A 16,306-nucleotide genomic window follows, 5' to 3' on the forward strand; every position below is an offset into this window, starting at 1 on the left:
TGTCAGAATTTACCCAAGTTGCTTCAAATAGGGAATTTAATTCCTTAGATGCAGGGAAAGTAGCTGAGGATTTCTTTTTTACATTAAAATAAGATTCCTCATCTTCCTGTCACTTTGTCAGGGTTGTGAAGGACATCTCTAATAGCTTCTATCAGGGCCTGTATTCCCTGTGACAAAGCTGCATCCCCCCCCTCCCGAGTCTACCTCACCCTCCTCTGGGTCTGATACATTATCATCGGTATCAGCCTGTATGATTTGAGCCAGAGTACGCTACTGTGGACAAATGACAGAGGTCTGAGACACTGTAATAACCATTGAATCTCTATTCAGGTCATCAACAGACTGCCTTAAGTATTGCGTCTCCTTCTCATTTTGGGATAATTTATCCGAAATATTTGAAATAATCCCTTTTAATTAATCTAACCATCCTGGTTCAGATCCACTAGCCTGAGAATGTGTACTATCCGGAGTACATGGCAGTGATCCCGAGATTGAGAAAAACACTCTGCTGTGCATGATTCACACTCCTTTGACATAGTAAATGTGAAAGACGACACACACACAGGAAATTAGGGTAAAACACAGTTAACCCACACAGATCCCTCTAGGGAGACAGAGTATATTGGAGCCAGCCACACAGCGCCCCTACAGCTAAAGTACAAATTCAGCTGGTTCGCAAACTAAGTACCCTTAATAGGGTTTAGTACACCAAATATTGCTGCTCCCCCCCCTTTGCTATGACCCCCTGGTACCGCTGAGGTGCTCTGGAGTCCTTGTGGAGGAGCTGCGCTTCCCTGCCAGTCTGTGTTCAGCTGCAGAGGGAAAATGGCGCTGGTGAGCTTCTGGATCCGCTCATAGCGAAGCCCCGCCCCCTTAATGGCGTGTGGTCTTCCCATTTTTTTTATACTGGCTGAGGTAATTTCTGTCCTACAGTGGGTTAAAATCCCCTGTAGAAGCGCTGCCAGTGTGGGTATATGGATGTTGTGGCTTCAGCACGCCTCACAGCAGAACACACACCCTGTATGCCGCTGAAGCCTGGAGCCATAGTCTGCTTCTCAGCGCTGCGCTCCTACCCTTGTGCCGCCATTACAGCCAGCGACTCGCTAACCAGGACGCCGGCCACCTACTCACCACACTTCATTCTTCTGGCTCTGTTAGGGGTGGCGGCGTGCTGCGGGTCTTTACGCTCACCGTGGGGGGCTTGCGAATAGGACCCTCAGGAGCTCAGTTTCCTAACCCTAGGGAGGTTGGGCCGTCCCCCCCCCCCCCCCCCCCCCCCCCCCCCCCAATGCAGAAAACTCTTCAGGAGCTTCCCAAGCATCACCGGCTCCTCCGGGCACATGTTCTAAACTGAGTCTGGTAGGAGGGGTATAGAGGGAGGAGCCAGCCCACACTATCAATTTCTTAAAGTGCCCATGGCTCCTAGTGGACCCGTCTATACCCCATGGTACTAATGTGGACCCCAGTATCCTCTAGGATGTAAGAGAAATAGGATTACTCACACTGGTGGGTGTCCACGACACCCATAGAGTGGGAATAGATCCTGTGGAGAGAGCAGCGAGCCACCAAGCCCGCAGCATGGCGAGCCCTCATGGGGACTCTGCGCTTGTCCCGTTGCTGGCATTCTGGCAGACGGGATGCCGCTGTTTGGATATGGACAACCGGCATCCCGTCCGCCGGTAAAGCATACTGAATCCTCCACTTACCCCAACAGATTGCAGTTATGCTAGCAGGTTTTCATGCTACAGCACAAAATCTATTTATGCCACAGAGTTCAAAAGTGCAAACTGTGGGAAGTACTGATAGATACATGAAGTATATAAGAAATTAACAGCTAAAGGTAGGTGGTGGTGGATAGATTTTATTGGCCTAATACATCTATTTAATAAGAGAAGTGGCACTGGTACTTCCTAAGCTGAGTTTCTATCTGCTACATGAACTTAGGGGTAATTAGCTTTTATGTCTGCACATAGGCAGTGTAATACGCCAGGCCCCTGTCTAGCTCTATTAAAGCTGCTGGAACCATTCTTAGACTGAATCTAAGGTAGGGTGACAGGGCCTCCAAATTTACACTTACAATGCACTAGTATAAGGAGAGAATATACAGTCATTTTAAACTCACAATGACTGCAATATTATTTGTATGCATACAACAATCTTAGCTGCAATTGATCACTTTGCAGAATAGACTAATAGGCCCTACACATTAGGCAATTTCACTGAACGATATGAATATTCTCGTTCATATCTTTCAGTGTGTAGGCACCAGCGATGAATGATGCGCAGCCCCGCGCTCGTTCATCGTTGGTGCCGGGTCGCTTATACATGCAGGGCAATATGTACAACCCGGTCCATATTAGCATGCAGGGCTATGGAGCTGGGTGACGAAGGAAGTTTAGAAACTTGACTCCCCGAGTCACCCCCGCGTCGCCCGTCGGCCATATCCACCGTTGTGCAGCTCGGCGCCGGGTCACAGAGTGTGAAGGGCCCATAAGACTTGTTACATTAACATTGCAAGGTAAATATTAAACTCTACACACTGACGGACGACACAATTAGCTTTTATTTACAACACTGAAATACTGTTGCCAAAAATACAAATTCATTTTTTGTATGTCCAAAAAACAGCAATTCATAAATATTTCATTCAATGTAACTACAGTACATCTCCCACTATTTACAATACAAAGCAGTTAATCATCTCACTACATTATTGCCGCTTTGTTGACAGGCATAGTAATAGAATTTGGAATAGATATGCCCTGCCTTCATTGGTGTTAAGACAAACATTGCAGCAGTAAAATTTGTTCATTCATACAGAAGCGATGCAGGACAGCCATGAGGTTCTCTGTGCAGCTGGAGATCTGCCGTTCCATAGCCAGTCTGAAGTCTTCTTTCACTCCTTTAGTAATGCCTCGGGTCACTGTGTGATGTCTGCCACAGAAAGTAGAATACTTGCTCAGAATCATACATGTATTACACATCGTGTGCTCGTATATAAGGAGGGTTAGCAAACACTTTGAGATGTTGTGAGACTGTACTGGATGCACCTGCACCGCAACACTAATGTGATGAGTGATCCTATATATCCACCTGGGTGTCTACCCGTCATCTAATAGACAGAATTACATCATGCTGGGTTCTCAGGCCTGTCCAGCAAGTGGTGCTATGTTGAGTAATCACTTGGTCTAATTATCTACAGATGTGTCCTTATACACCAAGCCTCAACACACCATGAGCAAGTCACACAAAGAGTGTATTGCACAAATATGCATCTTAATCACAATGCAATACGACAAAACAACTTCACAAGACCGCACTGATTAATCTGATATGCAACACTGTGCAAAAGAGTCTGAGGGGTAAATGTAATAGCCGGCGAGTCTGCCCAATGTTTAAAAGTAGCAATCATTTAAAGTGGGTTTTGCCTTATAAAGGACTGCAGACTCGCCAGGAACTTGCGGATGTCTGCAATTCGTAGGCTATTACTCCAGAAGCTGTGTATAAAGCACAACGAAACTTGGCGTGAAAAAAAAAACTAAACCATGGGCCAGCATCGTAGCACTTTATTAACAGCTTCAGACTCAGTCTCACACAGACAAATTAATCAACGCAATCTTGTGAAGGTTTTGTCGCATCGCATTACGATCTGGCTCACCAAGAAGGGCTGATTGGCACGACTGCAGCAATAGTGTGTGAGGACACATCTGTACCTATGCTAACAATTCAATTATCTAGTCTTGTAAGAACATTCACATAACAGTCTACTACAAGGAGAGAAAATAGAATGGGGGAACACCCAGTTATTACTCAGCATTCTATTAGGACTAGAAAAACAAATGGGGAATATTTATATACCCTGGTTCAAAGGAAAAAGGAAGTTTCGGCCACAGCTGTCAATCTATATTCTAAGCCAGGCATTCCCAACCTCGGCCCTCAAGGAACACTAAAGCGCCCTAAACACTTGCCGATGTGTGCAGGCGATAGGAACGAGAAATCATTCATATCGCTCAGTGTGTATGCACAAATAATGAACGATGTGCGGCCCCGTGGTCGTTCATCGATGGTTGTCCATCGCTTTGCAATGCAAGTCAATTTGGACGATGATCGATAATCATTCAGATCGATCAACATTGAACGCATCGGCAAGTGTGTAGGGGGCTTAACACTGCAGGTTTTATTTACATCCAGGCTTCAGCACAGATGGTTACATCAAAATAACTGAGGTACTAATTAAGTCACCTGTGTTCAAGCATGGATATCACTAAAAACCAGGACTGATAGTGTGCCCTGAGGACTGAGGTTGGAAATGCCAGTTCTAAGCTGCACTAGGAAATGGTAAGTTGTTTAGTTGCAATGGGTTACTGTGTATTATTCTCTACAGGTCTATCAATAACATCTGAACGAATATGTATTAATGTTTCTGGCACTGTAATGGACCTCAGTTTCAAAGGAGGAGCGCATGGTTTTGTATCGCTGTGCCAGTTTACTGATGTTCAGTTGGATATGTACATGCAAACTAAAAGTGTCATTGGATTTGCAAAAAAACAACCTTATACTGTTAGAACTATCTCTTTCAATAAACATTTACATTTTTCCCCAATGACAGATCTTGCTTTAGACTCATTTATGTACTGATGACTTAATTCTGATAGCAAGACAACACGACTGCCTTCACACGAGGCACTCTTGTATGCTTGGAGCGATATTGTTTGGGGAACGTCTGTCTAGAAATGCATTTCTCAATAGGGGTCCTATTACTAGAGGGCACATAGGTACAAAAATAAACGTAATGTTGTTGAGCACTCCTGGTAATAAATCTAATGCTGGGTACACACTTATAGATATATCTGCAGATCAATTCATCTGCAGATATATCTATAGCCGGATCGGGGAGTGTGTTGTGCATACACACTGCCCGATCCATCATGACTGACGTCATGAACTGTGTGGGTATTTAGATGCTGACCGTCCGTACACACACAACGATGCACCAATATATCTGTAGATATATTGGTCATCGTGTGTGCTACAGGGCAGACGCACTATGTTTGTGAACGACTGCATTCACGGTACACACTGGCTGATGGATCCACGATATATCAGCCGTTCAATAGATCAGCCAATATATCGGCCAGTGTGTCCTCTATGCAGGGCGAATACGGCTGTACGCCATTTCACAGCACAAGGAGTGCCTCTGAAATTGTGATTCTCCCCTATTACCTCACATCAATACTTATACTCCAGTAAATTAAACATTATCTTTATATTACCCCATAATACAGGCATGCCCAACCTCGGTCCTCAAGGCACACTAACAGTGCAGGTTTCAGTGATATCCAAGCTTCAGCACAGATGGTTAAATCAAAATAAAACTGAGGTACTAATTAAGTCACCTGTGCTAAAGCATGGATATCACTAATACCTGGACTGTAAAACCGGGTACACACTAGACGATATGCTCCATGAGCGATTTTGTCAGTGTTTGCCCCTGAGTTCCCAGGCAAACGAGATACACACTGCAGGATATCGCTAACGATATTGTTCAGTGACGTCATCCTGCCAGATCACCGAACATGCAGTGTCTGATAATAGCGTCAGATTGACCTGCATGTTCAGACAATAGGCGATATCATTAATGACCCGTGGAAGCGTGCGAATTATTGTCAAAAAAATTGCTTAGTGCGTACCCAGCTTTAGTGTGCATTGAGGACTGAGGTTGGGAATGCCTGCCCTAACATATGGTGCTCCTACTCCTTATGGAATGTCTAAGCTCCACCCACGTTCTACAATTAGGCCGTACAAACTCCTGCTCATCCAGAAATACCACCATTTGGTTGGCAAACTGGAGTATTCTGCACTGTGTGCCAATGGCATTTTAAACTTTGTAAATTAAGCGCATTGTACATTGAAGCAAACAGCTATGATCCATTTGCAAATCACTATAATAGGCCCCTTGTTTCTCCATTCATTAAGATACTTTTGCAGATTCTTTAAGAAGTCTGGTGAAAAACTACTGCACTAATGCTGCATATATACGTGTAACACTGAATATTTATCACATTACAACGTTAACCAAGCAATTACAATTTATAGAGTTTATTAAACAGGTACCACTTTCTGTTTAAACCAATGTACTAGCATTTTCCTAAACTATAATCATGTACGAAACCCCGGGCTAGAACACCAGCAGATGTTACAATAACTGGCTTCTATGTGGGCATAAAGATGCAATGACCGTAAAGAGATTACCCACTATCATTGTGTGTAGGAAGACGTGGACCCAGTGAAGTGACTTCTTGATTGCTAAAGTTATCTTGGAAGGAATATGGACATATTCTAATTAACGTAGTCCCTTATAACATTCTCTTCTGCATGCGGATGTGAGAGGTCAAACAGCTTGGAGAGCAGAGGCATGCACTTACAGGTAAGCCTGAACATAGTGTTCTACAGAGGGTAGAGTGGCTGCCTCTGGTCTTATGTAATGTAAAAGTGCTCCCAGCTGGAAACAAACATCAGTCATCCATGAGAGATAATGCTGAATGTCACAATTTCACAATTAAATGAAGAACAAGAAAGTAAAAGAAAAAAAAAACATGGGCGATATATCGTACATCAAACATCGAAAAACTATGGGGCTGTGAGGAAAAAAAATGTTGACGGACACAGCACATCATGAGCAGGCTTTGTGGACTTGGTACCTGTCACTGGTTACTATGCTGGCCTGTAGGACAGGCATGAATTCCTGCTGCAGCAACCCCAGGGTAGTGCTAGAGTTCCTTCAAAAACAGTAAACATCAACATTCAAACAACTTACCCTCTATCTGTAAAATGCTACAGCGGAAAGATATAAAACATACTTTTCTAAGGCCCAGATTTATCAATCCTTGGAGAGTGATAAATTGCACAGTGATAAAGTAACAACCAATCAGCTCCAAGCTATCATTTTTCAAACACAGCCTGTAACATTTCAGTTAGGAGCAGATTGGTTGGTACTTTATCACAGTGCAATTTATCACTCCCCAAGGCTTGATAAATCTGGGCCTAAGTGCCTAATCCACCATTTCAGAGAGGGAAGAAGCATTTAGCTGTAACATGTATATCAGAGTTGGGTCACAATTCACTTGTGAGGTTGCAACAAGATTTTACAAGCTAAAGTAACTGTTATGGTTAAGGTTGAAGCAATGTGGCGCTAATTTTAAGAAAAAAAAATCCTGTAGTGATAATTGAAACTAGGTAATTGCATCATTATCCAAATAATCTCTGCATTCACCAGAGTTCACACAAAACCTATAAGAATAAGTTTTGTGGGGGAGAGAGAAATGTCTTTGTTAGACAGCAGGTTGTGCTACATGCCAATACACTGATATGAGAGCAAACAAGGGGATATTAGGAACACTATAAACTTGTCTCTCGTATAGTGGCACTTGTGAGGTTTACTGCACCAAACTAGACAAAGTACAGACTGTATGAGTAACTATGGGAAATGTTCTTTCAGTGAAAACCTGGGCGAAGCTTGACTGCAGAAAAATATTACCATCTAGGTGCAATTAATAATTTTAATCCCACTATGAAACAATCGTGCAAGAACACTTTGTAAGAACACTGAGTGCCCTGTTCCATTTTGCGGAGAGTTCTTGCAATTTTAAGCACTGCGCAAGCTCCGTAACCAAGCTCATGGAACGAAGGTCGAATCAGCTTCACCTGCGGATGAATGGGCGTAACTGGGTGGCCAACGGGCATTTGGACATAAGGACATATAGTTGGAATTGCAGGCTACGCAGTTATGTGTACACAGAGACCCATCTGATTTGAGTGAGAATACAAGTGAAGCCACATTGTACGTAACTCTGAATTAGCCCCAGGATGTCCAAATACAGAGCACAGGGCCGAATAACAGCCCAATCTACAGTATTACTGTCTGCGCACAAAACAGTACAGCAGGATCTACATAACGATCCATCTCTCCTGAAGATACTGAAGAAGAAAAAGGGGAGGAGCAAAAACCACAAACACGAAGTTTGAAGATGTGTGCCTGCTCCAGGAATACTAGTGTCCCCCAGAGGGGATGATAGAGAAATAACCAGAAGCACAAGGCTTAGAGGACACTATCAGATGGCATTTGCAGCACATGATGATCACGTGCTGATAGTTAGACCATAACAATAGGCTTAAGTTTATATGTTTGGTGTAACAGCCTACGAAAACTTCAGATGGGTAGACATACATGCAGCATATGTTAATCATGTATGGACTAGAATACTGAAAAGGAAAAAAAATATATTTCTTACTGTAGAACAAGCCAGCTACAGATTATATTTTATGCCGTGGATACCTAGTATTACTCGAACAATTCATTCTGATCAATAAAGTACAGGGTATGCAGTAATTATGAATGTGGACAGTGCAAAGCAGACAGTGTGTGTCAGGATTAGGGATTATATACTGTGATAACCCTCTATCGATATGCACCATGTCACCACTTTGTACTATACCCCAGTAGAGTGGTTTCCACAAACATCAAAGCGGAGCAAGTGGAATTAAAAAAAAAAAAAAAAAAAGTTTACATCCGTAACATGCTGACCTAGTTGTGCACATTACAATTAAGGATTACTTTATTTGCCTGGTATATTTACTATCGACTCATAGTTTAAAAGACAGAAAACAATTATTTACATAGTAACACTCACTTGAGTAGCACTCCTTGATTGGGGATTAATTCCAAGTGAATCTTACCCCCTTCTGCTGTCCTTAAATAAGCAAATTCTTCAAGCATATCAATGTCTGCAGAGAACATTAAGGAAAATGTTTCTTGAAGTTGGCAAAAAATAAAATAGGTGTGTGTGTGTGTGTGTGTGTGTGTGTGTGTGTGTGTGTGTGTGTGTATTGTTACACATGCACAATTCAACAAAGCCTTTAGTTTGTCAGCAGGTTAAACGGGTCTTTTTACTGAACTGGCATATGACACATTGTTGCTACCTGTGTGCTTTCAAGACATGAATAAAAAATAAGATTTTACTTACCGATAAATCTATTTCTCGTAGTCCGTAGTGGATGCTGGGACTCCGTCAGGACCATGGGGATTAGCGGCTCCGCAGGAGACAGGGCACAAAAATAAAAGCTTTAGGACTAGGTGGTGTGCACTGGCTCCTCCCCCTATGACCCTCCTCCAAGCCTCAGTTAGGATACTGTGCCCGGACGAGCGTACACAATAAGGAAGGATTTTGAATCCCGGGTAAGACTCATACCAGCCACACCAATCACACCGTACAACCTGTGATCTGAACCCAGTTAACAGTATGACAAACGTAGGAGCCTCTGAACAGACGGCTCACAACAATAACAACCCGATTTTTTTTTAACAATAACTATGTACAAGTATTGCAGACAATCCGCACTTGGGATGGGCGCCCAGCATCCACTACGGACTACGAGAAATAGATTTATCGGTAAGTAAAATCTTATTTTCTCTGACGTCCTAGTGGATGCTGGGACTCCGTCAGGACCATGGGGATTATACCAAAGCTCCCAAACGGGCGGGAGAGTGCGGATGACTCTGCAGCACCGAATGAGAGAACTCCAGGTCCTCTTTAGCCAGGGTATCAAATTTGTAGAATTTTACAAACGTGTTCTCCCCCGACCACGTAGCTGCTCGGCAGAGTTGTAATGCCGAGACCCCTCGGGCAGCCGCCCAAGATGAGCCCACCTTCCTTGTGGAATGGGCCTTGATAGATTTAGGCTGTGGCAGGCCTGCCACAGAATGTGCAAGTTGAATTGTGCTACAAATCCAACGAGCAATCGTCTGCTTAGAAGCAGGAGCACCCAGCTTGTTGGGTGCATACAGTATAAACAGCGAGTCAGATTTTCTGACTCCAGCCGTCCTTGAAATATATATTTTCAATGCCCTGACAACGTCCAGCAACTTGGAATCCTCCAAATCGCTAGTAGCCGCAGGCACCACAATAGGCTGGTTCAGGTGAAACGCTGAAACCACCTTAGGCAGAAACTGAGGACGCGTCCGCAGTTCTGCCCTGTCCGAATGGAAAATCAGATATGGGCTTTTATACGATAAAGCCGCCAATTCTGACACTCTCCTGGCTGAAGCCAGGGCCAGTAGCATGGTTACTTTCCATGTAAGATATTTCAAATCCACCGATTTGAGTGGCTCAAACCAATGGGATTTGAGAAAATCCAAAACTACATTAAGATCCCACGGAGCCACTGGGGGCACAACCGGGGGCTGTATATGTAGTACTCCTTTTACAAAAGTCTGGACTTCAGGAACTGAAGCCAATTCTTTCTGGAAGAAAATCGACAGGGCCGAAATTTGAACCTTAATGGACCCTAATTTGAGGCCCATAGACAATCCTGTTTGCAGGAAATGTAGGAATCGACCCAGTTGAAATTCCTCCGTCGGGGCCTTCCTGGCCTCACACCACGCAACATATTTTCTCCAAATGCGGTGATAATGTTGTGCAGTCACCTCCTTCCTGGCTTTTACCAGGGTAGGGATGACCTCTTCCGGAATGCCTTTTTCCCTTAGAATTCGGCGTTCAACCGCCATGCCGTCAAACGCAGCCGCGGTAAGTCTTGGAATAGACACGGTCCCTGCTGAAGCAGGTCCCGTCTTAGAGGTAGAGGCCACGGATCTTCCGTGAGCATCTCCTGAAGTTCCGGGTACCAAGTTCTTCTTGGCCAATCCGGAGCCACGAGTATCGTTCTTACTCCCCTTTGCCATATAATTCTCAGTACTTTTGGTATGAGAGGCAGAGGAGGAAACACATACACTGACTGGAACACCCACAGTGTTACCAGAGCGTCCACAGCTATTGCCTGAGGGTCTCTTGACCTGGCGCAATACCTGTCCAGTTTTTTGTTGAGGCGGGACGCCATCATATCCACCTTTGGTTTTTCCCAACGGTTCACAATCATGTGGAAGACTTCTGGATGAAGTCCCCACTCTCCCGGGTGTAGATCGTGTCTGCTGAGGAAGTCCGCTTCCCAGTTGTCCACTCCCGGAATGAACACTGCTGACAGTGCTATCACATGATCTTCCGCCCAGCGAAGAATCCTTGCAGCTTCTGCCATTGCCCTCCTGCTTCTTGTGCCGCCCTGTCTGTTTACGTGGGCGACTGCGGTGATGTTGTCCGACTGGATCAACACCGGCTGACCCTGAAGCAGGGGTTTTGCCAGGCTTAGAGCATTGTAAATCGCTCTTAGCTCCAGTATATTTATGTGAAGAGACATCTCCAGGCTTGACCACACTCCCTGGAAGTTTCTTCCCTGTGTGACCGCTCCCCAGCCTCTCAGACTGGCATCCGTGGTCACCAGGACCCAGTCCTGTATGCCGAATCTGCGGCCCTCTAACAGATGAGCACTCTGCAACCACCACAGAAGAGACACCCTTGGAGACAAAGTTATCCGCTGATGCATCTGCAGATGCGATCCGGACCATTTGTCCAGCAGATCCCACTGAAAAGTTCGTGCGTGGAATCTGCCGAATGGAATCGCTTCGTAAGAAGCCACCATTTTTCCCAGGACTCTTGTGCATTGATGCACAGACACTTTTCCTGGTTTTAGGAGGTTCCTGACAAGTTCGGATAACTCCCTGGCTTTCTCCTCCGGAAGAAACACCTTTTTCTGAACCGTGTCCAGAATCATTCCCAGGAACAGCAGACGTGTCGTCAGGGTCAATTGAGATCTTGGAAAATTCAGAATCCACCCGTGCTGTTGCAGCACTACTTGGGTTAGTGCTACTACGTCCTCCAGCTGTTCTCTGGACCTTGCCCTTATCAGGAGATCGTCCAAGTAAGGGATAATTAATACGCCTTTTCTTCGCAGAAGAAACATCATTTCGGCCATTACCTTGGTAAAGACCCGAGGTGCCGTGGACAATCCAAACGGCAGCGTCTGAAACTGATAATGACAGTTTTGCACCACGAACCTGAGGTACCCTTGATGTGAAGGGCAAATTGGGACATGCAGGTAAGCATCCTTGATGTCCAGGGACACCATAAAGTCCCCTTCTTCCAGATTCGCTATCACTGCTCTGAGTGACTCCATCTTGAACTTGAATTTTTGTATGTACAGGTTCAAAGATTTCAGATTTAGAATAGGTCTTACCGAGCCGTCCGGCTTCGGTACCACAAATAGTGTGGAATAATACCCCTTTCCCTGTTGTAGGAGGGGTACCTTGACTATCACCTGCTGAGAATACAGCTTGTGAATGGCTTCCAATACCGTCGCCCTGTCTGAGGGAGACGTTGGCAGAGCAGACTTTAGGAACCGGCGAGGGGGAGACTTCTCGAATTCCAACCTGTAACCCTGAGATACTACCTGCAGGATCCAGGGGTCCACCTGTGAGTGAGCCCACTGTGCGCTGAAATTCTTGAGTCGACCCCCCACCGCCCCTGAGTCCGCTTGTAAAGCCCCAACGTCATGCTGAGGGCTTTGCAGAAGCCGGGGAGGGCTTCTGCTCCTGGGAGGGAGCTGCTTGGTGCACTCTCTTACCCTTTCCTTTGCCTCGGGGCAGATATGACTGTCCTTTTGCCCGCTTGTTCTTATAGGAACGAAAGGACTGCGGCTGAAAAGACGGTGTCTTTTTCTGTTGGGAGGGGACCTGAGGTAAAAAGGTGGATTTCCCGGCTGTTGCCGTGGCCACCAAATCCGATAGACCGACCCCAAATAATTCCTCCCCTTTATACGGCAATACTTCCATATGCCGTTTGGAATCCGCATCACCTGACCACTGTCGCGTCCATAAACTTCTTCTGGCAGATATGGACATCGCACTTACTCTCGATGCCAGAGTGCAAATATCCCTCTGAGCATCTCGCATATAAAGAAAAGCATCCTTTAATTGCTCTATAGTCAATAAAATACTGTCCCTATCCAGGGTATCAATATTTTCAGTCAGGGAATCCGACCAAACCACCCCAGCACTGCACATCCATGCTGAGGCGATGGCTGGTCGCAGTATAACACCAGTATGAGTGTATATACTTTTCAGGGTAGTTTCCAGCCTCCTATCAGCTGGATCCTTGAGGGCGGCCGTTTCAGGAGACGGTAACGCCACTTGTTTTGATAAGCGTGTGAGTGCCTTATCCACCCTAGGGGGTGTTTCCTAGCGCGCCCTAACCTCTGGCGGGAAAGGATATAATGCCAATAACTTCTTTGAAATTAGCAGTTTTCTATCGGGGTTAACCCACGCTTCATCACACACTTCATTCAATTCCTCTGATTCAGGAAAAACTACAGGTAGTTTTTTCAGACCCCACATAATACCCCTTTTTGTGGTACTTGCAGTATCAGAGATATGCAAAGCCTCCTTCATTGCCGTGATCATATAACGTGTGGCCCTATTGGAAAATACGTTTGTTTCTTCACCGTCGACACTAGATTCGGTGTCCGTGTCTGGGTCTGTGTCGACCGACTGAGGTAAAGGGCGTTTTACAGCCCCTGACGGTGTCTGAGACGCCTGGACAGGTACTAACTGGTTTGCCGGCCGTCTCATGTCGTCAACTGATTTTTGTAACGTGCTGACATTATCACGTAATTCCATAAACAAAGCCATCCATTCCGGTGTCGACTCCCTAGGGGGTGACATCACCATTACCGGCAATTGCTCCGCCTCCACACCAACATCGTCCTCATACATGTCGACACACACGTACCGACACACAGCAGACACACAGGGAATGCTCTTATCGAAGACAGGACCCCACTAGCCCTTTGGGGAGACAGAGGGAGAGTTTGCCAGCACACACCCAAGCGCTATAAATATATAGGAACAGCCCTACAGAAGTGTTGTTTCCTTTATAGCAGCTTAATATATCAATATCGCCAAAAAAGTGCCCCCCCTCTCTGTTTTTTTACCCTGTTTCTGTAGTGCAGTGCAGGGGAGAGTCCTGGGAGCCTTCCTCGCAGCGGAGCTGTGCAGGAAAATGGCGCTGTGTGCTGAGGAGATAGGCCCCGCCCCCTATTTCGGCGGGCTCTTCTCCCGGTGTTTGTGAGACCTGGCAGGGGTTAAATACATCCATATAGCCCCAGGGGCTATATGTGATGTATTTTTAGCCAGAACAAGGTATTATCATTGCTGCCCAGGGCGCCCCCCCCCAGCGCCCTGCACCCTCAGTGACCGCTGGTGTGAAGTGTGCTGACAACAATGGCGCACAGCTGCAGTGCTGTGCACTACCTCATGAAGACTGAAAAGTCTTCTGCCGCCGGTTTCTGGACCTCTTCACTGTTCGGCATCTGCAAGGGGGTCGGCGGCGCGGCTCCGGGACCGGACTCCATGGCTGGGCCTGTGTTCGATCCCTCTGGAGCTAATGGTGTCCAGTAGCCTAAGAAGCCAATCCATCCTGCACGCAGGTGAGTTCACTTCTTCTCCCCTAAGTCCCTCGTTGCAGTGAGCCTGTTGCCAGCAGGACTCACTGAAAATAAAAAACCTAATAACTTTTTCTAAGCAGCTCTTTAGGAGAGCCACCTAGATTGCACCCTGCTCGGACGGGCACAAAAACCTAACTGAGGCTTGGAGGAGGGTCATAGGGGGAGGAGCCAGTGCACACCACCTAGTCCTAAAGCTTTTATTTTTGTGCCCTGTCTCCTGCGGAGCCGCTAATCCCCATGGTCCTGACGGAGTCCCAGCATCCACTAGGACGTCAGAGAAAAATAATTATTCATACCCCTTTCAGACAGAAAATGAAATTACCGGGTGAAGCCCTTCCACCCAGTAATTTCATGTAACACGCGGGTCCTTTTTCTGTGTGAAAGGGTCAACCCGTGTTGTAATTCCCGGGACTTCGACCCAGGAATTTACCAGGGTCGGAGACACGGGAATTATGACACGGGTTGACCCTTTCACAAAGACAAAATACCCATGGTGATCTACAAATTACCGGGTCGAAATTTTCGACCCGGTAATTTGTATGTCAGTGTGAAGGGGGGGTCAGGCAGGTCCCGGCAAAAAAACCCGGCACTGAAATGCTGGGTAATTTCCGGGACTTTCAGACTTTTCTGTCTGAAAGGGGTATTAGAGACAAAAAGGGGTTCTTAGAAATCAGTTACTGAACCAAGTAGAAAAGCCTTAATTTCATGCCACACAATGCTTCTGCATTCTGTGAGACATCTTCTGCACGCGAATCAACTTCCTCCACTTTTATACAGACTCCACAGTAATCATAAATCAGTGACGTCACTGGGGTGCACCATTTAGCCCCCTCCCCCGTGTAGATGGGGTGAGGTTTTGCGAGAAAGGGGCATTATACAGCAGTTATTCTGAGAAAGTGTCCAGCATTCCCGAAATGCTAGACTGCACCCGGAGACTCTCCATGCACAACTGCAGGCTTGGACAACCTGTGGCTCTCCAGCTGTTGTCAAACTACAAGTTCCAGCATGCTCTGCCATAGTTTTGCTATTAGGGAACGCTAGACTGTGGCAGGGCATGCTGGGATTTGTAGTTTCACAACATCTGGAGATCCACAGGTTGGCCAGGCCTGCGCTACTGGCTCCTCCTCAGTGACAGGAGCTGGGCATGATATCAACCGGCTCTCGTCACCAAGGAGCCGGAATTTGGCATCAACCCCACGGAGTGCGACACCCGGAGCTATCCACACCCCCCTAATGACGCCAGATTTAAAATGCAAGGTGCAATGTATTACAATGGTATTGAACAGTTTCATGTATATATGCAAGCATTTCAGACATGCTAAAAGAAAGAAATACGTGATAGTACAGTATAAAATAAGCCGGTGCAAGTGAGGCCTAAAGCAACAAGCAAGTAAATATGGGGTTGTTGCTGGACCAGTAAAAGGATACTTGTTACATAGTTGAAGAAGTTTTCATACTGGAAGTTTCCTTGCTGACAGATCCTTCCTATAGCCTTCAAGAACAGGTTCTCTCCTTTGGGCCAGTCATGTTGTAGCAACACAATAAAATGGCCCAGGACCATGTCATCCCTATTATCAGAGAAGGCCCGGAGCTATGGAAAGACAGAATACAGTATTTATCACATACATTGCCAAATATATACAAGCACAACAAGAATAAAGTACACGATTTCTCTATTAAAAAGATAAATAGCTTATAAATTTGTTAAACAATTGAGTCAGTCCCAGACTGTGTGTGGGTGTACAGTAACCACAGATCTTCATTACATTGCAACACATACATTTCTGAACAGCGCAGAATGGCTTAGGATTGTACCAATCACCCAACGAGATGGGGGTAAGTAGGTGCCAAAATAATTTATGATCAGCGCATGAACGCAGACAACCTAGTGGCTGCAAGTCATTACGGGTGTTCTATA

At 45.8% G+C, this 16,306-nt stretch overlaps 1 protein-coding gene across 2 annotated transcripts in view; it reads right to left on the reverse strand.

Annotated features, from left to right (window-relative positions):
- Nucleotides 1-2,545: 2,545 nt before the first annotated feature.
- Nucleotides 2,546-16,306, reverse strand: part of INTS10 (integrator complex subunit 10) — a 160,921-nt gene continuing 147,160 nt past the window's right edge. Inside the window, exons 15-18 of one of the 2 annotated variants that reach the window (XM_063919980.1) lie at nucleotides 15,817-15,979; nucleotides 8,691-8,784; nucleotides 6,702-6,779; nucleotides 2,546-2,934 (exon numbers count right to left, since the gene is read on the reverse strand). In XM_063919980.1, coding sequence (XP_063776050.1) covers nucleotides 2,778-2,934; nucleotides 6,702-6,779; nucleotides 8,691-8,784; nucleotides 15,817-15,979 — 492 coding nt within the window. In that variant the 3' untranslated portion in view covers nucleotides 2,546-2,777. The remainder of the gene's footprint in view (nucleotides 2,935-6,701; nucleotides 6,780-8,690; nucleotides 8,785-15,816; nucleotides 15,980-16,306) is intronic. The other variant, XM_063919981.1, reaches the window with a different exon arrangement.

Source organism: Pseudophryne corroboree, chromosome 1 (genome assembly GCF_028390025.1).
Source record: "Pseudophryne corroboree isolate aPseCor3 chromosome 1, aPseCor3.hap2, whole genome shotgun sequence".
Lineage (NCBI taxonomy): Eukaryota > Metazoa > Chordata > Amphibia > Anura > Myobatrachidae > Pseudophryne > Pseudophryne corroboree.